Genomic DNA, 26,429 nt, shown 5'->3' on the forward strand with positions numbered 1-26,429 from the left:
ATCCCAGGAGAGATTTGAAAATAGCTGTGCAGCAATGCTCCCTGTTACGCAAGCCTCTTGGAGGGGGGAACGCAACACCCTGCTACTCTCAACTCCCCTTGGAGTGAAAGAGGTATGTGACTGTAGGTGCGGGTAAGAATGACAGAGGCAGAGAATGTTACCTTTAACAGGGAATTTATTCATTTACACACTGTACTTTGGGAAAAAGGGGCTGGACTGGTGCAAAGCATCGAAAGTAAAAGTTAAAGAGCCCCCTCTCCTACCTACCCACAACTTACCTAACTAGCACCACCTGGCTCACTAACCAAATTATAGGGGGTGGTCCACCCAGGTCTTACCTAGTGTGCATAGACAGTACATACTACGGGTATATGTATCACCGCAGGCCTCTTGCCTAAGCACTCCCAAGGTGCATTCCCCTTCCCCCCTGGGAACAAAAACAGAATAATACTAACGTAATGTGAACAATTTCAATAATCAAAACACAGTCCTTGTGGCAAAAACATACCTCAGCAGGACCGGCTACAAAATACTTTACGAAAACTGCTTGAGCAACACAGGGCATCAAAGACACTCTCTCTGAGCAACAAACAATACTGGTGCATACCCAGAAGCTCTCCCTCTGAGCCAAGGAACACTGACTTTTATACAGCTGGAGACGGAGTCTGTGATTGCAGAGGTCCAGTCACAGGCAGCAGAGTTGGAACGAAAGGCGCCAAATGAGGTGCTGGCTTTAGGATGATCAGTGAGATACACCTGCTGAGCCGTTCGGATGGGTGCCATCGTGACCAGTGAACTGAGATAAGGCAACTGTGGGTGTTGCCTGGATTTGATTTTGATTGGAGATGTTTGATGTGAGTCTGGAAGGAGAGTGACCAGAACTGTATCCCCTGACGAGAGGGCGGGGTCAGCTCCAACTAGCAATGGGGCCGAACAATCAGCTGCTTATGGGGAATCCAGGAAGCCATTTCTTGAAATACATACACATACATACAAACCCACAACAACACAGGAACTGGGTAACGTAACACTCCCCATCCAACCTGACAGAGCTTGAGAGAATCGGCAGAGAAGAATCTGAGAAACTCCCCAAAATATAGGTGTGTCAAGCTTGAGGCGTCATACCCAAGAAGGCTCAAGGCTGTAATTGCTGCCAAAGGTGCTGAATACTTTTGTAAATGTGATATTTCAGTTTACATTTTTTTATAAACCTGTTTTTGCTTTGTCATTATGGGATGTAGTGTGTAGATTGATGAGGGAAAAAAAAACAAGAATCAATTTTAGAATAAGGCTGTAACATAACAAATTGTGGAAAAAGTCAAGTGGTCTGAATACTTTCCCGAATGTACTGTTTATGTGACCAACCGCCTCGATTGTCTCATGGAGCAACATTTGAAGTGGTATTTTTTTTTACATTGGATAGCATTACAAGATGGTATATCATACACTGCAGTTGAAGACAAATGGGAAAGTTATTCTGCATTGAAAGTTGATAAACTTGTAACCCCAATCTTTATAAAATGGCCCTTAAATGTTTTGGTACACCTACTAGAGAGCTCGTCTTTGTCTACACCCATTCAGGATTGTTCACATCCTCTCAAGCCTTATCCCCACCCATGTCTTTAAAGATTCATGTTTGAGGCCCTCTCTCCCCACAATTACAGTCACATCTCTTGCCCCACACTTGTCTGCCCAATGCAAACAACTATAGACGCTGCTTTATCCACACTGATTGGTGAAGTGATTTAATATCGAGCTAAATGTGGAACTGCTGGTCTGAACTGTGGAACGGAACAAAAATAATAATGGTTCTGTTCAGAGCAAAACGGTTGGGAAATCATTTTGGTTCCCACCCCTTTTTAAAACATATTTTAGAAGATGTAAAGATGTAACCTTTAACAATAAGACAGAGCTAAAAGGTCCAAATCTACGTGAATGTATGACATTTGAACCCTTTTCCAGGTGGGAAGGGCAGACATATTGGTGGTGGGTGCAGGCAAGGCGGAGATGGTGAAAGGCGAGTGGTTGAAGGAGGGTGCTGTGGTTATCGACTGTGGCATCAACCACATCCCAGGTATGTATAACAACCGTTTTCTCAATCACAACCCAAGAGCTACAGTCTTGAATAGCATCCAGTGTCCATACCGATCATTGGTGATGAAGAACAGGAGAGGAGGAGAGGAAGCCATTTAACACTTTCAGAAGGAAGCAGATGTCTCCTTTTAAATTCCACCTTGTCTGGTGCTAGTCTGTTTCTGCTTTAGTCAACTTGTCATTAATGCAACAATGTGATGATGTTGAATGTAGAAAGTCCAGTAGCCAGGCTACTGCTTGGGTTCTCAGTGACCCTCAACTTCAGCCTTTGAACTTTGACCCTGACCATTGGACCCCCACAGATGACAGCAAAGCCAACGGGATGCGAGTGGTGGGGGATGTGCATTACCCCTCTGCCAAGGAGAAGGCTGGGTTCATTACCCCTGTGCCCGGGGGAGTGGGACCAATGACCGTTGCTATGCTCATGGAGGTAGGCTGTCATAAATTCAATTATATTACTTTTGGGTGTTTTTTTCGGGCTAAAAAGTGCATTCAATTTACTTTCCCACATGAACGTCAAACATACTTATTTTGGCTTTTTGCATTTGTGTAGATATAAGTTTTGTTGTAAAATAATTTATCTGAAACAAATTATGGCTATATTATAATGCACAGACACTCATTTTGAGCTAAGGGGGACAATTAAACTTTCTGATTAAATTGTTTTAGTTTCCTCACTAAGATAAAGATACTAAATCAATACAAAATAATAGATAGGAGTTTTTCATGTTCGTAAATGTTCTTGCCAGTCTATTTTATAGGCCTTACCACATAAATATCTTGGCTTTGACCCTGCCATGGCTGCTTGTAGATATTCTTTTTTGTCATGTTGGCAACAACACAGAAGTAAATCTATTATTGGTTAATGTAATTCAAATGTAGGCCCTAGTTATGCACTTACTGGCAACATTCCAAATGGCACCCTATTCCCTATATGGGACACTACTTTTGAAAAGATCCCTATGGGACCTGGTCAAAAGTAGTGCTCAAAATAGTGAATAAGGTGCCATTTAGAACACATCGCTGTCTTTCTCCATTGCTTTTGAGGGAGTATTTCTTTCCTTGTTTTCTCATTTAGTTGTAATGGTTGTGTCAGGATCGCAACGCTATAATGTTCAATGTTCACCTATGGTTACAAAAAAATGCCCTTTTTTCTCTGTGTAGTTTTAAATGAGGATGTTTATCTTTTGGGGATTTTTTTTTCTTAATCTTAAGGATCGGCGTCCTGTCAACGGGACAGTTGTAAATCATGCAGCGTGTTATGTCAAGATCACAGATTTTAGATAAAAAACACATTTCGGGAAATTTAAGTCTCTTGTATCGGCTGAAAGCTTAAATTCTTGTTAATATAACTGCACTGTCCACTTTACAGTAGCTATTACTGCAAAAAAAATGCCATGCTGTTGTTTGAGGAGAGCGCCTAACAACAAAACAGCTTTTTCATCGTGATAGGTTTGATAGCTGAAATGTGTAATTACATTCTGAAACCTTTCTCTGATGTATCATCCAAAGTGTCCCAGAGATAACATTAAGTGTTCTTTTGTTCGATCAAATCCTTTTTCATATCCTAAAAAAGGTCCATATAGCATGCACGAACAATTTTGTATTTCCACTTGTTCATTTTGCAAAGAAAGGAATCTGTGAAAATCTCACCCTAAACGTTGTTTCAGCAAGTTACATCACTTTCAAATCTATTCCTCAGAGATCCTAGAAGCTAACAAGACTTCACTATTTCATTAGGGGTGTCGTATATCCTATAGGACACCATATTTGGTCAGAGAGCGACGTCTTCATGGCACGCCAATGACGCGGGCGGTCACCACTTGAATGACTGTATCTTTGTCAAATAAGCACCAATCGGGGTCAAACAAAGCTAGCTAGATAGCCAATGAGCTGGGCTTTGCGGGAGTATCATGTATATGGGAAACCATGTATATATCGTAAAATGAAGTTTCCAACCTTGTACGACAGCATGCCTTTTCATTTGGGACAAAAATTATAAAGATATTCAGAGTTATGTAGTTATTATTAAAACTGGTTGTTTTGCAAATGTGGAACTTATTATACGGCTACTAATACTTGGAAAGCTAAATCAAAGTCCAAATATACAGATTTGACGATATTATTGCATAAAAATGGAATATGAATGTGAATGTCTCCCTTGCGATTTGCCCAAATGTACCTGGTGACTTCACACTAAAAGTCTCGAGGTTCAGTCATACTTGAAGTTAACCATCTGAAACGTTGCACATACACTGTTGCCATCTTGTGGACACTATTACAACCAGAGTGATGGCTGGATCCAGGGTGGGTGGTTGCGGTTGAAAAGCATGTGCATTTGGTTTTACTTGCGTTTAAGAGCAGTTGAGGCCACATGCTGGGTGAGGTTTGGCAGCGACGGGCCTGGTATAGATAAGGCAGTGTGAACAGACAACACAGGAACAGCGTGATGGCTATCTATTGCATTTCAAAGATCGTGGTAAACAAAATACTGGTTGTTTATTTTCTTTGTATTTTCTTCAACCAGATTTTTTGTGTTATATTCTCCTACATTCAATTCACATTCAATTCACTTCAAAGTGTTTCCTTTCAAATGGTACCAAGAATATGCATATCCTTGCTTCAGGTCCTGAGCTACAGGCAGTTCGATTTGGGTATGTCATTTAGGCGAAAATTGAAAAAAAAAATGGGGGCTATCCCGGTTAAATAAAAACAACAACTGTAAACTATTTAATCTCGTGTTTTCTTTCTTTGTCATTTCTAGAACACTGTCCAGAGTGCAAAGAGCTTTCTCAAGACGTACCAGCCAGGAAAGTGGAACATTTCCTACGCAAAGCTAAAGCCACAGAAACCTCAACCCAGGTATAGACTTGATATCCGTGCTACATCTTCACACAAGTTATCAGCCAGCCAATACAGTTATATTTTAATATTGCTCCTACATTATCAATTTGACAATAAGTAAGGGTCATGTCCTAACAGTAGTGGCCATAAGGACACAACCACATTATGAAAGAGAATGGGGAGAATTGGCATCACTGTAGGCCTACATCAGTATGATGTCATTTATGAGATCAAAGAAACTCTCTACATGCTGTAGCTAGTGTGACCTTTTTCAGTGACGCCGCGATCGCACACTCCTTCACGCCAAAGACAATTGGCCGTCTGGCCCGGGAGGTTGGCCTCTTCTCAGAGGAGGTGGAGCCCTACGGGACGACCCGGGCCAAAGTTCGTCTGGAGGCCTTGAACCGCCTCAAGACACAGCCTAATGGGAAATACTTGGTGGTCACAGGGTAAGGGTAGTAAAACTTGAAAGACTGGGCCCAATGGGACAGTATGCAATACTCTAGGTCACATCACATACCGATATGCAGTATGTGTACCAATTAACATTGGCACGGAAAGTTCATTATGAGCCTGTATGGGATATGCCCTGGCCTCTGTGCGCGGAAATGACAAATGTTTTATGGCAAATGGCACAGCATCATATCTGTGCCAAGTCTTTTGACTTCCTCCTTGCAGGATCACACCCACATCACTGGGTGAGGGAACGACAACCACCACCCTGGGGTTGGCACAGGCCCTAGGAGCACACCTTCATGTCAACAGTTTTGCCTGTGTGCGCCAACCCAGCCGAGGCTCAAACTTTGGGGTGAAAGGTGAGTTTTTTTTAAAGAAAACATACTGCTTGGTGTTTCTGTCTTTGATTTTTTTTTGCCCCTGGATTACCCAGTTGTTAATTTGTTTTAAAAAATATATCAATCCAACTAATTTATCTGACAAATCACAAGCTTTTAACTGACGAATCAAAATAATCACAAGCCTTTAACTGACGAATCAAAATAATCACAAGCTTTTAACTGACGAATCAAAATAATCACAAGCCTTTAACTGACGAATCAAAATAATCACAAGAAAGCATACTCAGTTGTTGTTGTGTAGTCTCATACACATGCAAAAATCTTCCACATATAAAAAGCACATTATTTATGCAAAACTTAACGTGACCACGTGTTCTCAAGTTACGTTTCGCCCTCAAAGTGTACTCTGTATACCCCTTTTCATAAAGTTTTATTTATGGATTTGTAAATTGTTTGTTAAATGATTTATTAATAATTACTCCATTATTTGTAAAGATAGTTATACACACATGTTTAAACAATTATAAAACGGTACTTTGATTATAACTTCTATGTAGTTGGTGCTGTTGGAGGTGGTTATTGCCAAGTCATTCCTATGGAAGAGGTAAGCACTTTCTACTACTCCTTTAGATACATCAATGTTCACATTTGAGTGCAGTCTTTTTAATCTGTTCTACCTCACTGATTCCAGGTCAGTCTCCACCTCACCAGTGACACACAAGCTGTCATGGCAGCCAGTAGCCTGGTGGTGGACACTATCAATGCACGTGTGTTATGCGAGTCAACACAGTCAGATAAGGTAATAAAAAACATCATATTAGTCCCAATATTACTTGGTCTCTCTATTTCAAAACCTATTTCAATTGTTCTTTACTTTGTTTACTAGGAAAGTATGTGGTATGTGTGCTTTCTGTTATTTCCAAGCCAAAACTTGCAAAACTGCATTATTTAAAATTGTATGTAAAAAAAGCCTCTTTACATTACTCACACTAAAAACAAAAGGGATTCATTATAGAATGTTTTACTTTATTATAAACTTGTCTTCAAAAGGTATTCACACCTCTTAACCTTTTACACCTTTTGTTAAGTTACAACGTGGGATTAAAATGTATTTAATAATAACTTTTTTGTCAATGATTCACACACAATATGTCTTGTGAAAGTGGAATAAAAATATATACAAATTAAAACAATTTAATGAAAAATACATCTTGATTAGATAAGTATTCAACCCCCTGAGTCAATACATGTAAGAATCTCCTTTTGCAGCTATAACAGCTGTGAGTGTTTTGGGGTATGTCTCTAAGAGCGTTGCATACCTGGATTGTACAATATTTGCCCATTATTCTTCTCAAAATTCTTCCATCTCTGTCAAACTGGTTGTTGATCATTGCCAGATAGCCATTTGTAAGCCAATTTACAGTACCAGTCAGAAGTTTTCGAAAACCTACTCATTCCAGGGTTTTTCTTTACTCTTTTCGACATTGTAGAATAATAGTGAAGACATCAAAACTATGAAATAACACATATGGAATCATGTGGTAACCAAAAAAGTATTTAACAAATCAAAATATATTTTATATTTGAGATTTGAGATTCAAAGTAGCCACCCTTTTTCTGTCACATTCGTAATAAGGACGGGACCCAGGCGCAGCTTGTGTTGAGTTCCACATCTTTATTTGAGTGAAACTTTCAAACAAAACAATAAACAAGCAATGAAACGTAACCTCAGTGGTGCTACAAGCACAAACACAAATAATATCCCACAAACACAGGTGGGAAAAATTGCTACCTAAATATGATCACCAATTAGAGGCAACGAAACCAGCTGCCTCTAATTGGGAACCAAACAAAACCCAACAGAGATATTGAACTAGAACATCCCCTAGTCACGTCTTGACCTACTACACCATAGAGAACCAAGGGCTCTCTATGGTCAGGGTATGACATTTCCTTAATGACAGCTTTGCACGGTCTTGGCATTCTTTCAATTTCTTTGCAAACATTTTTTGCAGCATTACTTTAGTGCCTTATTGCTAACAGGATGCATGTTTTGAAAGACTGTTATTCTGTACAGGCTTCCTTATTTTCACTCTGTCCTTTAGGTTAGTATTGTGGAGTAACTATAATGTTGTTGATCCATCCTCAGATTACTCCTCTCACAGCCATTAAACTCTGTAACTGTTTTAAAGTCACCATTGGCCTCATGGTGAAATCCCTGATAGGTTTCCTTCGTCTTTGGCAACTGAGTTAGGAATTGTATTGATACACCATCCAAAGTGTAATTGATAACGTCACCATACTCAAGATATTCAGTCTGCTTTTTTACATTTTCACCCATCTACCAATATGTGCCCTTTTTTGCGAGGCTTTGGAAAACCTCCCTGGTCTTTGTGGTACAGAGATGAGTAGTATTTCAAAAAGCATGTTACCACTAATATTGCACACAGAGTGAGTCCATACATCTTATTATGTGACTTGTTAAGCAAATTTGTACTCCTGTACTTCTTTAGGCATGCCATAACAAAGGGGTTAAATACTTATTGACTCAAGTCATTTCAGTTTTAAAGAATTATTCATTTGTACAAATTCAAAAAACTAAAATCAACTTTGACATTATATCAACGATGTTGCTCTTGCTGCGTGTGATTCCTTGATTCACCTCTACACAGACGACACCATTCTGTATACATCTGGCCCTTCTTTGGACACTGTGTTAACAAACCTCCAAACAAGCTTCAATGCCATACAACACTCCTTCCGTGGCCTCCAACTGCTTTTAAATGCTAGTAAAACTAAATGCATGCTCTTCAACCAATTGCTGCCTGCCCGACTAGCATCACTCCTCTGGACGGTTCTGACAACTACAAATACCTAGGCACAGCAGCGCCTCTTCAACCTCAGGAGGCTGAAGAAATTTGTCTTGTCAACAAAAACACACAAAACCTTTACAGATGCACAATCGAGAGCATCTTGTCGGGCTGTATCACCGCCGGGTACGGCAACTGCTCCGCCCATAACCGTAAGGCTCTCCAGAGGGTAGTGAAGTCTGCACAGCGCATCACCGGGGGCAAATTACCTGCCCTTCAGTACACCTACACCACCCGATGTCACAGGAAGTTCAAAAAGATCACTGCCCGCTATCATCCAGAAGGCGAGGTCAGTACAGGTGCATCAAAGCTGGGACCAAGAGGCTGAAAGACAGCTTCTATCTCAAGGCCATCAGACTTTTAAACAGCCATCACTAACATTGAGTGGCTGCTGCCAACATACTGACTCAAATCTCTAGCCACTTTAATAATAAAAAAGTGGATGTAGTAAATGTATCACTAGCCGCTTTAAACAATGCCACTTTATATAATGTTTACATACCCTACATTACTCATCTTATGTATATACTGTACTCTACACCACCTACTGCATCCTGCTTACGCCGTTCGGCCATCGCTCATCCATATATTTTTATGTACATATTCTTATTCATTCCTTCACACTTCTGTGTGAAAGGTAGTTGTTGTGAAATTGTTAGGTAAGATTACTTGTTAGATATTACTGCATGGTCAGAACTAGAAGCACAAGCATTCCGCTACACAATTTTATTTTATTTTATTTGTCTGGCTAGACTGTAAACTCTCCTTCCAGACTCAAATTAATAAGCATCTCCAATCCAAAATTAAATCTAGAATCGGCTTCCTATTTTGCAACAAAGCCTCCTTCACTCACGCTGCCAAACAAATTGTGGAAAAAGTCACGGGTGTGAATACTAACTGAAGGCACTGTAGATTTGAGATGAGTAGCAGATTTGTAAAACCAAAATGTATTGGAGGAGGAATGGCTGTTAATCAAGTTGTGACAGGGAGCGATTTAATTTTACCATGCCCGTACAGGCTCTCTTTGATTGGCTGGTGCCACTGAGTGACGGTCACAGGAAGTTCTCCCTGTCCCAACTCAATAGGTTGAAGGCAAGTGGAATATCTTCCTCTCTTTATTGATGTGGTTATTACAAAGTATTGTTTTAAAGCAGACATCTCAAAGCAAATTTGTGTAAGGGGCCATTTCTGTAAAGAAAAATACTTACAGAAAATGTCAAGGGTGTAGACCATTGTCGAAAAAACAACGAAGGAATAGTGAATGTAGAAATGAATGTAAAGAGTTTAAATCAAATGTAGGGTTTAAAACGAATAGCAGTCGACAAATGGGCCGTGGGGGGACATGTTTAAAGGGCTCATTCTTTTTGTTGGGGGGTCTTGTCATTCTTGCAGATGATTGTTTGCTTTGTGATGTGTTTGTAGAGACTGGGTATAGAGAAACCAGAAACCCTGAAACCAGAGGAGATATACAGATTTATCCGTTTGGACATTGATCCAGAGACCAAGACGGTATGTCACTTATCATGAGGTGGAGCCTGGTCCCAGATCTGTTTATATTGTCTTGACAACTCCTATTGTTTGAGAATTTGCGTGACAATGATGATAGGAGTTGACAAGAACACACAAACAGATCTGGGACCAGGCAACATGAGGAGTACTAATGATTCCCTCATAAACATCCATTCACAAGTATTCTTCCTTCAGCGACTGTATACCGTGACATTTTGAATGTAACACACAGAGATACTGAATGTCTCTTAAAACAACTGTGAATAAGCATGCTTGACTAAAGATCAATGGATTCGGAGATAAGCTAGAAAAAAATGTGTTTAACCAGATACAATGCTATTTCACAGTAAACAAATTGACAACAGACTTTCAGCACGCATACAGGGAAGGACACTCAACAAGCACGGTACACAAATGACTGACGATTGGCTGAGAGAAATTGATGATGAAATTATTGTGGAGGCTGTTGTTAGACTTCATTGCATTTTTTTACATTATCAAGCATAGTCTGCTGCAGGGAAAACATATGTGTGATGGCTTTACACCCTCTGCTATAATGTGGATAAAGAGTTACTTGTCTAACAGAACACAGAGGGTGTACTTTAATGGAAGCCTCTCAAACATAATCCAGATAGAATCAGGAATTCCCCAGGGTAACTGTTTAGGCCCTTTGCTTTTTCAATCTTTACTAACAACATGCCACTGACTTGGAGTAAGGCCAGAGTGTCTATGTATGTGGATGACTCAACACTTTACACATCAGCTAATACAGCGACTGAAATAACTGCAACACTTAACAAAAAGCTGCAGTTAGTTTCGGAATGTTTAGCAAGCAATAAGTTAGTCCTTAGTATTTCTAAAACTAAAAGCAATGTATTTGGGACAAATCATTCACTAAATCCTAAACCTCAACTACATCTCACAATGATTGTGGAAATTGAGCAATATGAGGTTACTAAACTGCTTGGAGTAAACCTGGATTGTAAACTGTCATGGTCAAAACATATTGATACAACAGTAGCTAAGATGGGGAGAAGTCTGTCCATAGTAAAGTGCTGCTCTGCCTTCTTAACAACACTATCAATAAGGCAGGTCCTACAGACCCTGGATTTGTCGCACGTAGACTACTGTTCAGTAGTGTGGTCAGATGGAAAGTGGAAGAGAGATTGACTTCCTCATTACTTGTTTTTGTATGAGGTGATGACAAGCTGAAGGTACCGAGCTTTCTGTTTAAAATACTAGCACACAGCTCGGAGACCCATTCATACCCCACAAGAAATGCAACCGGAGGTCTCTTCACAGTCCCCAAGTTCAGATCAGACTATGGGAGGAGCACAGTACTACACAGAGCCATGACAACATGGAACTCTATTCCACATCAGGTAACTGATGCAAGCAGTAGAATCAGAATTAAATAGCAGATAAAAATACACTGTATGGAACAGTGGGGACTGTGAAGAAAAGCAAACATTGGCACAGACACATGATAACATATGCATGATAACATACTCACTATACACACACATGATAATATGCTCACTATACACACACGTACACATGGATTTTGCGTTATAGATAAGTGGTAGTGGAGTATGGGCCTGACGGCACACACTTAGTGTGTTGTGAATTCTGTAATGAATGTATTGTTTTTAGAATTGTATATATTCCTTCATTTGGCTGGACCCTGGGAAGAGTAGCTGCTGCCTTGGCAGGTAATGGGGATCCATAATAAATACAAATAGGTATATTTGTAAGGTTATATCTAATAAACTCCTTCCAAACAGCTGAGTGGATATGTGGCCAGTGAGATGATGGCGGTGTTGGCCCTCAGTACCAGTCTGGGAGACATGACGCGCCGCTTGGCCAGGATGGTGGTGGCCTACAGCCGCAAGGGGAGGCCTGTCACAACAGAGGACCTGGTCAGAGAGTGTGTGTGTGTGTGTGTGTGTGTGTGTGTGTGTGTGTGTGTGTGTGTGTGTGTGTGTGTGTGTGTGTGTGTGTGTGTGTGTGTGTGTGTGTGTGTGTGTGTGTGTGTGTGTGTGTGTGTGTGTGTTTGAAAAGAAGAGAAAGAGTTTACGATATGCGTTAGCAAGTGTGCAAATATTGATTTGCGGACGAACGTGTGTCCACTTATGGCGCTTGTTCTATATCATTTCCAATCATGGTGTGCAACAGGAGCGAGTGCTATTCTTATTGTTTCTGAGTGAATAACATGTTATTAGAGTCTCTTGCTGTGTTCATCCAACAGGGTATTAGTGGAGTGCTGGCTACATTGATGAGAGATGCTGTGAAGCCCAGTCTAATGCAGACCATGGAGGTAAGAGACCCAGAGACCCAGACCGATCTATGAGATTAATATTTCGTATTAGACCCTCTTAAGCCTTTTGTGTGTGTGTGTGTGTGTGTGTGTGTGTGTGTGTGTGTGTGTGTGTGTGTGTGTGTGTGTGTGTGTGTGTGTGTGTGTGTGTGTGTGTGTGTGTGTGTGTGTGTGTGTGTGTGTGTGTGTGTGTGCACCCCAATGGTGGAACAAGCTTTCCCTTAATAATGTCAGGACAGTGGAGTCCGTCTGAAAACATCTGAATCCTTACCTCTTTAAAGAGTATCCTAGTACAGTACTTTACACTCATACCCATATACAGGTTCAAAATGACAGATTTGGGCAATGATAAATGGCTAAATTGGAATGCAGTGGCTATACAGTAACATGCTATAGATGACGTCAGAGCTTCGGCTTCACTTTGGGCCCCCCTACTTGGGCTCCCGAGTGGCGCAGCGGTCTAAGGCACTGTATCTCAGTGCTAGAGGAGTCACTAGAGACACCCTGGTTTGAATCCAGGCTCTATCACAACCAGCCATGATTGGGAGTCCCATAGGGCGGCGCACAATTGGACCAGCGCCATCCGGGTTTGGATGGTGTAGGACATCATTGTAAATAAGAATTTGTTCTTAACTGACTTGCCTGGTTAAATAAAGGTGAAACATTTCATAAAATACTCATTCCAGGGTTTTTCTTTATTTGGATTATCTTCTACATTGTACAATAATAGTGAAGACATCTAAACTATGAAATAGTGTTAAACAAATGAAAATATATTTTATATTTGAGATGATTTAAGGTAGCCACCCTTTGCCTTGATTACAGCTTTGCACACTCCTGGCATTCTCTCAACCTGCTTCATAGTCATCTGGAATGCATTTCAATGAACAGGTGTGCCTTTTTAAAAGTTCATTTGTGAAATGTCTTTCCTTCTTAATGCATTTGAGCCAATCAGCTGTGTTGTGACAAGGTAGGGGTGATACAGTGCCTTGCGAAAGTATTCGGCCCCCTTGAACTTTGCGACCTTTTGCCACATTTCAGGCTTCAAACATAAAGATATAAAACTGTATTTTTTTGTGAGGAATCAACAACAAGTGGGACACAATCATGAAGTGGAACGACATTTATTGGATATTTCAAACTTTTTTAACAAATCAAAAACTGAAAAATTGGGCGTGCAAAATTATTCAGTCCCTTTACTTTCAGTGCAGCAAACTCTCTCCAGAAGTTCAGTGAGGATCTCTGAATGATCCAATGTTGACCTAAATGACTAATGATGATAAATACAATCCACCTGTGTGTAATCAAGTCTCCGTATAAATGCACCTGCACTGTGATAGTCTCAGAGGTCCGTTAAAAGCGCAGAGAGCATCATGAAGAACAAGGAACACACCAGGCAGGTCCGAGATACTGTTGTGAAGAAGTTTAAAGCCGGATTTGGATACAAAAAGATTTCCCAAGCTTTAAACATCCCAAGGAGCACTGTGCAAGCGATAATATTGAAATGGAAGGAGTATCAGACCAATGCAAATCTACCAAGACCTGGCCGTCCCTCTAAACTTTCAGCTCATACAAGGAGAAGACTGATCAGAGATGCAGCCAAGAGGCCCATGATCACTCTGGATGAACTGCAGAGATCTACAGCTGAGGTGGGAGACTCTGTCCATAGGACAACAATCAGTCGTATATTGCACAAATCTGGCCTTTATGGAAGAGTGGCAAGAAGAAAGAAGAAAGCCATTTCTTAAAGATATCCATAAAAAGTGTTTAAAGTTTGCCACAAGCCACCTGGAAGACACACCAAACATGTGGAAGAAGGTGCTCTGGTCAGATGAAACCAAAATTGAACTTTTTGGCAACAATGCAAAACGTTATGTTTGGCGTAAAAGCAACACAGCTAATCACCCTGAACACACCACCCCCCCCTGTCAAACATGGTGGTGGCAGCATCATGGTTTGGGCCTGCTTTTCTTCAGCAGGGACAGGGAAGATGGTTAAAATTGATGGGAAGATGGATGGAGCCAAATACAGGACCATTCTGGAAGAAAACCTGATGGAATCTGCAAAAGACCTGAGACTGGGACAGAGATTTGTCTTCCAACAAGACAATGATCCAAAACATAAAGCAAAATCTACAATGGAATGGTTCAAAAATAAACATATCCAGGTGTTAGAATGACCAAGTCAAAGTCCAGACCTGAATCCAATCGAGAATCTGTGGAAAGAACTGAAAACTGCTGTTCACAAATGCTCTCCATCCAACCTCACTGAGCTCGAGCTGTTTTGCAAGGAGGAATGGGAAAAAATGTCAGTCTCTCGATGTGCAAAACTGATAGAGACACCCCAAGCGACTTACAGCTGTAATCGCAACAAAAGGTGGCGCTACAAAGTATTAACTTAAGGGGGCTGAATCATTTTGCACGCCCAATTTTTCAGTTTTTGATTTGTTCAAAAAGTTTGAGATATCCAATAAATGTCGTTCCACTTCATGATTGTGTCCCACTTGTTGTTGATTCTTCACAAAAAAATACAGTTTTATATCTTTATGTTTGAAGCCTGAAATGTGGCAAAAGGTCGCAAAGTTCAAGGGGGCCGAATACTTTCGCAAGGCACTGTATATAGAATATAGTCCTATTTGATAAAAGACCACGTCCATATTATGGCAAGAACAGCTCAAATAAGCAAAGAGAAACAACTTTAACTTACTTTAAGACATGAAGGTCAGTCAATGCGGAAAATTTCAAGAACTTTTAAAGTTTCTTCAAGTGCAGTTGCAAAAAGCATCAAGCTCTATGATGAAACTGGCTCTCATGAGGACCGCCACAGGAAAGGAAGACCCAGAGTTAACTCTGCTGCAGAGGATGAGTTCTTTAGAGTTAAAGTAACAGGCACATCAACATCAGCTTTTCAGAGGAGACTGCGTGAATCAGGCCTTCTCATGGTTGAATTACTGCGAAGAAACCACAACTAAAGAACACCAATAAGAAGAGACTTGCTTGGGCCAAGAAACATGAACAATGTACATTAGATCGGTGGTCCTTTGGTCTGATGAGTCCAAATTTGAGATTTTTGGTTTCAACCACCGTGTCTTTGTGAGACACAGAGTAGGTGAATGGATGATCTCCTCATGTATATTTCCCACTGTGAAGCATGGAGGATGAGGTGTTATGGTGTGGGGATGCTGGTGACACTGTCAGTGATTTATTTATAATTCAAGGCACACTTAAACAGCATGGTTACCACAGCATTCTACAGCAATACGCCATCCCATCTGGTTTGGGCTTAGTGGGACTATCATTTTTTTTCAACAGGACAATGACTCAACATACCTCCAGGCTGTGTAAGGGCTATTTGACCAAGAAGGAGAGTGATGGAGCGCTGCATCAGATGACCTGGCCTCCACAATACCACAATACCCAACCTCAACCCAATTGAGATGGTTTGGGATGAGTTGGATGAGTTGGACTGCAGAGTGAAGGAAAAGCAGCCAACAAGTGCTCAGCATATGTGGGAACTCCTTCAAGATTGTTGGAAAAGCATTCCAGGTGAAGCTGGTTGAGAGAATGCCATGCGTGTGCAAAGCTGTCATCAAGGCAAAATGTGTCTACTTTGAAAAATCCCAAATATAAATATATTTTGATTTGTTTAACACTTTTTAATTCCATCTGTGTTATTCCACAATTGTGATGTCTTCACTATTATTCTACAATGTAGAAAATAGTACAAATAAAGAAACCCTTGAATGAGTAAGTGTGTCACAACGTTTGACTGGTACTGCATACATCCACCAGGCAACTGTATGTTTATCTTGACAAGCACGTAGGACACAGACAAAGGAAGGGGGAGGATAGAGGGAGCGACAGAGGAAAGGATAGAGGGAGAGAATACAGCCGTGAGGCCCAGATAACAATTGCTTCATAAATTCTTAATATTGTTGTTGCTAAATGATTGAGGTTTAGGTTCTGTGTCTTAGGTTTTTTACTGTTGACTCTCTTCCTCTTCTCCACCCCCCACCTCTCTCTCTCTCTCTTTCTAGGGGACACCTGTGTTTGTTCACACCTGTCCATTGTCAGATATTGCCCAGGGCAACTCGTCCATCCTGGCTGACCAGATCGCCTTAAAGCTGGTGGGCCCAGAGGGGTTTGTGGGTAAGTGAAATGCTGTTAAAAGCCTAGTGCAGCCAAAATGATTGTTTTTCCTGTGTTTGTATCATATTGTAAAACAGATGATGAAACTAACACTGTAAAAGTGTAAATAAAAGTTTTACTTCCTGATGGTTGAAAATACAATTTACACAGGACCTTCTAATCAGCAGGTTTTGAATGGGTGGAGTTTTGGCTTGTCTGGTGACATCAAAAGTTCCAAGCCTCTCTTCCAATAACAGCTAGTTTCAGCATACATATCCCTCGCATTAGGCCCCTCCAATGAGACCCCTCACTCCCATACAGTCCTAACAAAATTATCGTTTGAGAATTTTTGTTGTTGTTGCTATTAGGCTATTTTTGTTTATCTTTGACCGTTTTAATGAATAGCTATTACAGTAAGATACTGTTACCCAGATATGACAGTGTGATAAAAATGGCTGCATTGGGCCTTTAACACATATGACACACTAACTGTATCATGCACTGTAGTATGCACTTTGTGTGATTTTCTGTCGAAGGTCAATTGAATGGACAATAAAGCACATTTTATTTCATTCAATGGTGGACATTCCATGAAATAAGTGACAACAGGAGAAACGTTTAACACAATTAATAGCAGAAAGCTTTTGAAAAACAACTTGCGTGAAATGGGATGACTCATTTACGGGAGGCAGCTCTGCAGAATGGTCACAAGCTGGCATTGACACAAAGTCATACAATCGGATTATAGAGGGAACGTTTAGAAAAGTCGGTTAGAAAAAGTAAAGTGAAAGGATATTAGACCAGGGTTTTGTTTCTGTTCAATAAAATGATCAATTTTTGTAATGTTACATAAATGGGACATATACTTATGAATATATAATGATTCTGTTGTTTGTGTCTCACCTCCCTACATCACCAATGTAACATCACACACACACACACACACACACACACACACACACACACACACACACACACACACACACACACACACACACACACACACACACACACACACACACACACACACACACACACACACACACACACACACACACACACACACACGCACAAATAAAACTTCCCCCAGTCACTGAGGCAGAAGGAGGTGCTGAATTAGGCATGGAGAAGTTCTTCGACATCAAGTGTCGCTCTTCGGGCCTGCATCCTGACGTGGTGGTGATGGTGGCTTCAGTTCCTGCCCTGAAGATGCATGGGGGTGGACCTGCGGTGAGCTACTACTAGGGGGAGTGCTAGTAAGGGAGGAGAGTAGAAAATACCAGTCAGTCAATTGGATAAGTGCTCTATCTCAATTGCTGAAAAATCTGTCTTCTTTCACTTCATTTGCATTTGATTTGAAAAGACTTGACAGGTGAAGACAAAATGCTAGAAGCTCATCATTAGTCTCACCTACTGTAGTCAGTCCATTTAGATCAGCGCAATGAAGGATAGGAGGCGAGTTGAGGAAATATTTCTTATACAATTAAGAAAGAGCCAGGATCTGAATGCACTCCATGGACAACATAAAAATGAGACTTGATTTTTGAAACACTGGCCCCTCTCATTCACTCCCTTTGAAGATCTAAGAACATCTGGCAAGTGGCTCCTGGATATGGTTGCCTCCAAAATAGCATCCTATTCCCTATGTAGTGCAATACTTCTGACCAAGGCCCATAGGGCTCTGTTAAAAGTAGTAAACTATATAAGAAATGGGGTGCCATTTTAATGTAACGTTTCTAACCCTGAGGATTCATTAGATATCAATTATTAATTGACTGATCGACCTCATCCATCATCATTTCTCACCGCAAACATACTAGAGGATTAGACATAAATTGCCACTATCCACTGATACACGGTTGGATATGTTTTCAATCCCTTATGGTTTAGATGAAGATCGGGGAAAAGATAATCGGATCCTAGGTCTGTGTTTAAGGGCAACCTGCCTCGCACAGATATCGACTGTTGATAAATGCGACGGGTTTGAACTTTCATGACAGTGTGCACTAAACCTGAAGCTGCCATGGCAATTAAAAATAATAGAATTGAATTGAACTGGGAAACTGCAATGAACTTAAAACGGAGTTTGCACTTTGGAAAAGTAATCTGTACCACACATACACTCTTCGTGCTATCGAGAGCCTGAAAGGTTTATTCGGCTGTCCTCATATCATAACCCTTTGAAGAACCCTTTTTGGTTCCAGGTAGAACCATTTTGGTTCTGGGTTTAACCCTTTCCACGGAGGGTTCTACATGGAACCAAAAAAGGTTAAACTACGGGGACAGCCGAAGAGTACGATGTAAACTTCAAGCCCATACAGTCTTCATGAAGCCTCTTCTGTCACAGGACACACATGCTTCCACTTTGGGCAATGACACAGAGATGTTTAATTATTTAACATGCTAATGGGCACCACTGGCTGGCATCGATGTATCTAGCATCAACACCACACACACACACACACACACACAAACACCGTGTAACGTCTCTCGAGATCTCTAACTCTTCAAGGACTGAGCGCTCGTTAATTTAACACCTGGTCACACATGTATTCTTACATGTGATATTTATTCGTTGAACAGACGCTCAGAGTCCATTGAGTGCCTACACTGGGGAGGTAAAGCCGTACAGGAGTTGTTGTAGTCAATGTAATTTGACATGCTAATTGTCCAAAACACAGTTGTAGTGCCCTGAATAGATAAAGTCAATGTTTATTCTCATAATCTAAACTGAACAATTAAGAAATTGTTTTGTTGTGCCTGCTTCTGTGGTGGCTGCTTCTTGAGGGGTGTGAGAGAGATTGAAAGAAAAAGAGAGCGAGCGCGAAAGAGAGCGATACAGTGAGAGAGAGAAAATAAACAGTGGACCGTTGATGGCACATCTCTATGGGTGCCAGAATGAAGCAGAAAGAAGGAGAGTGAGAAAGAGAGCGACCGAGACCATTTCCCAACCCAACAACCCAATACATCTAAGTGTGGAGAAAGGCGAAAAAAGAGAGTGGGAGAGACAGACATCTAACAGTGTAGTGGCCATGCACACTAAATGTAATGTCCCTGTTGGTTTTCCTCTTCTTTTACACAGGTCACGGCAGGTTCAGCCATGCCGAAGGAGTACTCAGCGGAGGTAAGTTCCCTATGGCTTCCCAGCCAGCCATACACTCACTCACAAGCTGCTGAAATATATATCAGGCTGTCAAGATGTGTATGAAGGCGAAGCCAGGTGCAGCAGAGTATGATTAAATAAAGGTCACTTTATTATAGTTCCAAACCGGGAGCACAACAAAACAAACGCGCTCAAAAAATCGGAACAATAAAGTAAAGCGCTGAAAAACATCACTTGACATGAAAACAATTACACACAAAACATGATGGGAAACAGAGGGTTAAATACAAGTAGATTGATTGGGGAAATGAAAACCAGGTGTGTATGAAAACAAGACAAAACAAATGGATATACTGTATGAAAAATGGAGCGGCGATGGCTAGAAAGCCGGTGACACCGATCGAATAAGGAGAGGAGACTTCGGTGGAAGTCGTGACACAGGCTGCCCCCCTTCGAAATGATACAGGATTTATTTTCACTCTGTGGAGATTTTTAAAACAACCTTCATTGACACATTTCAACTTATTTATATAGTGGAGGTTTCGAGATTTTCTGTCAGAGCTAAACCTCAATGAGAATTGTAGAGGAGAGAGGTTGTTGTGGTCGGATTGGAGATACAGATAGAAATGAGATGTCCAATTACTTTTTGTTGTTATTGCTGTTGACGTTGTTTCCTGTGGTTGAGATGTGCTTCAAGCCATCAAGAGGAAAAAGAGTAGTGTACGGTGTCCATATTAGGACAGTCCCACATCAATGGAAGTTGTGTCAGAATCACTTTTAGTTGGTCTGTCTCTCCAATTTTTGTTTGCAGAACCTGACGTTACTGGAAAATGGCTGCAACCACTTGAAGAGGCAGCTGGAGAATGCCCGGGCTTTTGGCTTACCTGTCGTTGTAGCCATCAACACCTTCAGGTAGGCCATTGTCTCCAGTGTTCCTATTCCAGACTGATGTTTGGGTGTCTGTCAGCGTATTTTAAAAACAGCACTGAACACACACAGTGTGTGTCACTGTCTTGAATGGTCTAGGGATATTGGTCTGGTGTGGATTTTCAGTCCAATTAAAAAGTTGACTTTACCTTATTCAAGAGAATAGAAGTGTATTTCCTCGTCTGATCGAGAAGCCCTGAGGTCATTTCCATTGGGGTCATTTCCAAGATTGGGATCTGATTATTTCCATTTCAATTCAGTCAGTTCAGAGTTCAATGGTCCTCAGCGGAATTGAAACGGAATTTACCACAACTCAAGAGAAGCTGCACACTTTCATTCCTGCTGTGACAGGCGAAACATTTCTTACTGCCCAGCCTTGCATCAGACTCATTGGTGTATTTGTCCTTTGATTACAACAGCACCGACACTGATGCAGAGTTGGGCCTAGTCTGTGAGCAGGCTAAACTGGCGGGGGCCTTGGAGGCGGTGCCATGCTCACACTGGGCTGAAGGCGGTGCCGGAGCGGTGGCGTTGGGTCAGGCGGTACAGAGGGCAGCTGAGACACCACACCAGATGAACTTCCTGTATGACCTGGAGGTAAAACAGCTCCCACTATCAGCTATGGCGTAGGGGTAAGTTGCCCCTAGATGTTGATCTTGGGTCAGTTTTAGCATTTTCCAGTTCCTGCATCTGTACCATTGGGAACATTCACCCTGGAGCTCAAACTATACTCTATCCTCAACTACCCCATTACAAATGTGACGCTGTTGGAAAACCTCAGAAATGCATCAGTCCTTCCTAGAAGTAATGGTGGATCTGAGTTGGTTGGATTGGTGAAAGTAATAAGGTGGTAAGCAGTGGTGGTTGGTGCCAGTTAAGATGAAGGAGGATCAATATTTTTTTATGAGCATTTCTATTACAGCATATTGGATGACTGTCATTCATCTTCCATTCACCCAGCTCAATGTAACATCGATAGGTTTAGGCTGCTTCACATTATACTTGAATATTCCTTATACTCATCATGAGGTTTCTACAACCTAGCCTATTAGGCACACTCTTGCCTACATCTAGCTGATCTAGGGTGTAATCATTATTCCAACACTTGCAAAAGAGTTTCTATTGGACAAATTCAGCTATGTATATCCCTGTTTAATTCCATTTGCTTCTGTTTAAGAAAATAATCAGCAGAATGAATACACCCCTAATCACACGAAAACACAGTTCACTTTCATAGCAGCCACAAACAAACAGCATGATCACTTTGCTCATACTATTCCTCCTCTCACCTTTGCCCTTCACTTGTGGACTTCAGTGCAAAACACATCAGCTGTCTTGTGACCAGATGAATAAACCTTTCCAAGCCAAACTTTCATATCATAACGGCTAATCGCTACACACACAGTCTACATTGTTGTCACCATATTAGCTAACGTCCTAGTCAACATAGCTACAAGAACTAACGCAATTGTAAACCCGCTACAATCATGAAGTACAGTGTACATGACAGTCCAAGTAGTTTAGCAGTTACAGCGGCGGGCTCTGGTGGCCATAAATTAATATAATAATAATATAATATAATAATATAATAATATATGCCATTTAGCAGACGCTTTTATCCAAAGCGACTTACAGTCTATGTGTGCATACATTCTACGTATGGGTGGTCCCGGGGATTGAACCCACTACCCTGGCGTTACAAGCGCCATGCTCTACCAACTGAGCTACAGAAGGACCGCAATTAATTAATTAATTAATTAATTAACAAAACCATAAGCTTACCTTGACTTGGAAGAGTTCCAGTGCTGGATATCCATAGCCAGCTAGCTAACAGAGCATCCCTCTCTGTTTGAGCTGGGCGTTTGAGTAGGCTAAACTGGCTAGCTGCATTCGCTTGCTAAGAAAGTGAAAGTGAAAATAATACAACGTCAAATATATCTACAGTGGTTGCTCAACTAAAAGTTTGGAGATTATGCTGCGGGACTTGGAGATAATTTTTAGTTTAGTACGGTTCGTCACTGCTCCAGACCAGCACAACGGGGAGTTACAGTAGAGTACTGATTATGCTTACTGGAAAATACGCTTTCAAAATTAATGGAAGAGGCAAGTGGAAGGGGGCAAAGACAGCATTCAGAGGTCAAAACAGCGCTGCTTTGAGACAAGCATTGGGGACTGGTCTTGATAAATCAATGAGATTTTTATCTCCATTTGGGTATTGGTTAGACTACAATTAGGGTGTGGAAATTTGGGGATTATTTTGCTCTTACTGTAGTAGTGTAGCCTACTTCCGACCAGTCACGTTGTACAGCGATATTATGGGCTGTTAACAGGACAATAGATACTTTGTGCAAGGCAATTGATCAGCATTAAAAACTTTGTGGCTGGGGCCTCCCGAGTGGCATTGCTACAGATCACGGTTTGGGTTTGGTTTCTCTCCCTCTAAAAACAGAAATAAATAATTCTAAATAACAAACTGACTTTATTTACAAATTAGTAAAAATGTCTCACCCCATGTTCAAGAATGGACTTTTTCTCGCTCACTTTCGGTTATTTGAAAATGAAATCATTTCCAAAATACTGTTATTTTTTAAACAAGCCAGTTGGTTGCAATTTCAGTTTAAACCACCAGAAAAGACAGAACAAATAATACAACAAATATTGTGGTTAAACTCAAATATACTAATTCATCCAAAAACGTTATACATTGTTGTTAGTCAAGACGTTCATGTTTTTAATGTAAAATGTTTTTGTTGTACTGTATGTGTGTTTATAGTTTTGTTTAATGTTGTATTAGTGTATATAAGTTGTTTTGTCTGAAACGTTGTTCCCTCTGCTGCTATTGCACCAGGTCGCTCTTGGAAAAGAGATGTTAACCCTGTAATAATAAAGGTAAAATATATATATATTTTAAATAAGAAAATGGAACCTTTAACAAGTGGAAGGGGGAATAAGCATTATTATTAATAACCCTGTTTTTCACAAGCGTAACAGGTTGTGAATTCTGCAAACACCGTTTCTAGGATGGGCTATTAGCAGGACAATATATATTGGTCATGGCTCCTGAGTGGCACAGTGGTCTAAGGCACTATGGGACTCCCAAAACCAGGGACTGTAGTGATGCCTCTTGCACTGAGCTGCAGTGCCTTAGACCACTGCGCCACTCAGGAGCTAGTCTCCCGACTGTCACGTTGCACAGTGCCATAATTTTTTGTTTTTCTTGGAATAGAAACACCATAAAATGTATCTAATTTTATTAGGCAAAATGTCTTAAATTCAATCTCATATAACATGTTCTACAACCCCAAAAGCTAATTGGAGTCAGCCAACCTGGAGTACAATCAATGATTGGAGATGTTGGTTATTTTTTATATATTTAACCTTTATTTAACCAGGTAGGCTAGTTGAGAACAATTCTCATTTGCAACTGCAACCTGGCCAATGTAAAGCATAACATTTCGACACATACAACAACACAGTTACACATGGAATAAACAAAACATAGTCAATAATACAGCAGAACAAAAGAAAAGTCTATGTACAGTGAGTGCAAATGAGGTAACATAAGGGAGTTAGAAGGAGTTAGAGCTGCCCTGCCCTATAACAAACACTCACAAAATGTGAGTTTGCTATTCACAAGAAGCATTGCCTGGTGTGAACCATGGCTCAAACAAATGAGATCTCAGAAGACATAAGATAAATAATTGTTGACCTGCATGAAGCTGGAAAGGGTTACAAAAGTATCTCTAAAAGCCTTGATGTTCATCAGTACAGGGTAAGACAAATTGTTCAGCGCTGTTGCTACTCTCCCTAGGAGTGGCCGTCCTGCAAATATGACTGCAAGAGCCCAGTGCAGAATGCTCAATGAGGTTAAGAAGAATCCTAGAGTGTCAGCTAAATACTTACAAAAATATCTGGAACATGTTAACATCTCTGTTGATGAGTCACAAAAGGGCACCTGGAGGTTCCACAGCACACCAACATCAAAACCTCATCCCAACTGCATTCTTGGATTTTCACCCTGCACTGTGAATGTTTACACGGTGTGTTCAATAAGACATGAAAATATTTGTTTTTCTGTTATTAGTTTAAGCAGATTGTGTTTGGCTATAGTTGTGACTTATAACCTGCCCAGGGACTGCGGTTGAAAATTAGCCGGCTGGCTAAAACCGGAACTTTTACTGAAACGTTGATTCATGTGTACTGTCCCTGTAAAAAATAAAATGAACGCAAACTTAGATGAAGATCATATAACATTTTATGACCAATTTATGTACAAATTTGGGTAATTCCAAAGGGTTCACATACTTTTTCTTGCCATTGTATTCAAACATGTTTTAAAACAGTTTTTGTTGCCCTGCATGCCCTGATGAACACGATGACCCTGTTGAAAATAACATAGCATTGGCATTAACCACAACTGACTTTCTGGATAAAAGCCTATTCGAACTGACTAAATTTAAACTGTAAAATGAATGTGTCACAAGCTTTCTACTTCAGGTGTTAATTGTTCAGTACTGCTCGTTACCCCTTTGAAAATAAAGTCAGTGTCTTGTTGGTGTCGTCATGCTACAAGCTATGTGTTGACAACACTCACTGAGAAAATCTGTATATTTTTCAGATTCCCATTGACGACAAAATCAGAGTAATAGCAAAGTCAATGTATGGAGCGGATGATGTGGAGCTCCTTCCTCAGGCCCAACAGAAGGTGGCGCTGTTCTCAAAACAAGTGAGTCCACACACAATGCAACAGGACAACCTTTATGTTAGACAGCTCAACAGAGTTGGAAGAATTTGCCTCTAACCGCTGATCCAGGGTCAGATATTTTAAGGCAAACCCCAATTGGTTAAGGGTCTTGGTCTGAGGAAATCTTATCCTAGATCCGTGGAAAGGGGAAACTTCGTCAATATCTTGAACCAGACAGACACTCATTCCAAAAAATCTGAAAATTAAACTCAAAATCCAGAATTCTTTTCACCAACTATTTTCATCATAACCTTTACTTCCGTTTGTGCTTTATTCCTTCCTAAAAATAACAACAGTACCAGTCAAAAGCTTGGACACACCTATTCATTCAAGGGTTTTTCTTTATTTTTTACTATTTTTTAAATTGTAGAATAATAGTGAAGACATCAAACTATGAAATAACACATGGAATCATGTAGTAACCAAAACAGTGTTAAACAAATCTAAATATGTTTTTGATTTTAGATTCCTCAAATAGCCACCCTATGCCTTGAAGACAGCTTTGCACACTCTTGGCATTCTCTCAACCAACTTTTCATGAGGAATGATTTTCCAACAGTCATGAAGGAGTTCCCACATATGCTGAGCACTCGTTGCCTACTCCCTCTCCTGTCCTACTCATCCCAAACAATTTTAATTGGGTTGAGGTTGGGTGATCATGGAGGCCAGGTCATCTGATGCAGCCCCATGACTTTCCTTGTTCAAATGGCCCTTACAAAGCCTGGAGGTGTGTTTTGGGGAATTGCTGCAGAATGCTGTGGTAGCCATGCTGATTAAATGTGCCTTGAATTCTAATTAAATCACTGACATTGTCACCAGCAAAGTACCCCCATGCCATCACACCTCTTCCTCCATGCTTCACGGTGGGAACCACACATGCGGAGATCATCCGTTCACTTACTCTGTGTCTCACAAAGACACGGCGGTTGGAACCAGACATCTCAAATTTGGTCACAAAGGACAGATTTCCACCGGTCTAATGTTGCTAGTGTTTCTTGGCCCAAGCAAGTCTCTTCTTCTTATTGATGTCCTTTAGTAGTTGTTTTTTTGCGGAAATTCGACCATGGGAAGGCCTGATTCACGCAGTCTTCGCTGAA

At 40.8% G+C, this 26,429-nt stretch overlaps 1 protein-coding gene across 3 annotated transcripts in view; it reads left to right on the forward strand.

Moving 5' to 3' along the window:
* LOC118386744 (C-1-tetrahydrofolate synthase, cytoplasmic-like) overlaps nt 1–26,429 on the forward strand; it is a 50,923-nt gene that overhangs the window by 16,617 nt on the left and 7,877 nt on the right. For 2 of the 3 annotated variants that reach the window (XM_035774514.2, XM_035774515.2), the window contains exons 9-25: nt 1,963–2,074; nt 2,397–2,524; nt 4,859–4,956; nt 5,214–5,387; nt 5,617–5,753; nt 6,293–6,339; nt 6,427–6,534; nt 9,623–9,697; nt 10,028–10,114; nt 11,899–12,033; nt 12,363–12,431; nt 16,468–16,579; nt 17,649–17,788; nt 19,641–19,682; nt 20,473–20,573; nt 21,008–21,185; nt 25,207–25,314. In XM_035774514.2, coding sequence (XP_035630407.1) covers nt 1,963–2,074; nt 2,397–2,524; nt 4,859–4,956; nt 5,214–5,387; nt 5,617–5,753; nt 6,293–6,339; nt 6,427–6,534; nt 9,623–9,697; nt 10,028–10,114; nt 11,899–12,033; nt 12,363–12,431; nt 16,468–16,579; nt 17,649–17,788; nt 19,641–19,682; nt 20,473–20,573; nt 21,008–21,185; nt 25,207–25,314 — 1,851 coding nt within the window. The remainder of the gene's footprint in view (nt 1–1,962; nt 2,075–2,396; nt 2,525–4,858; nt 4,957–5,213; nt 5,388–5,616; nt 5,754–6,292; nt 6,340–6,426; nt 6,535–9,622; nt 9,698–10,027; nt 10,115–11,898; nt 12,034–12,362; nt 12,432–16,467; nt 16,580–17,648; nt 17,789–19,640; nt 19,683–20,472; nt 20,574–21,007; nt 21,186–25,206; nt 25,315–26,429) is intronic. The other variant, XM_052523414.1, reaches the window with a different exon arrangement.

The sequence above is a fragment of the Oncorhynchus keta genome, chromosome 8 (genome assembly GCF_023373465.1).
Source record: "Oncorhynchus keta strain PuntledgeMale-10-30-2019 chromosome 8, Oket_V2, whole genome shotgun sequence".
Taxonomy (NCBI): domain Eukaryota; kingdom Metazoa; phylum Chordata; class Actinopteri; order Salmoniformes; family Salmonidae; genus Oncorhynchus; species Oncorhynchus keta.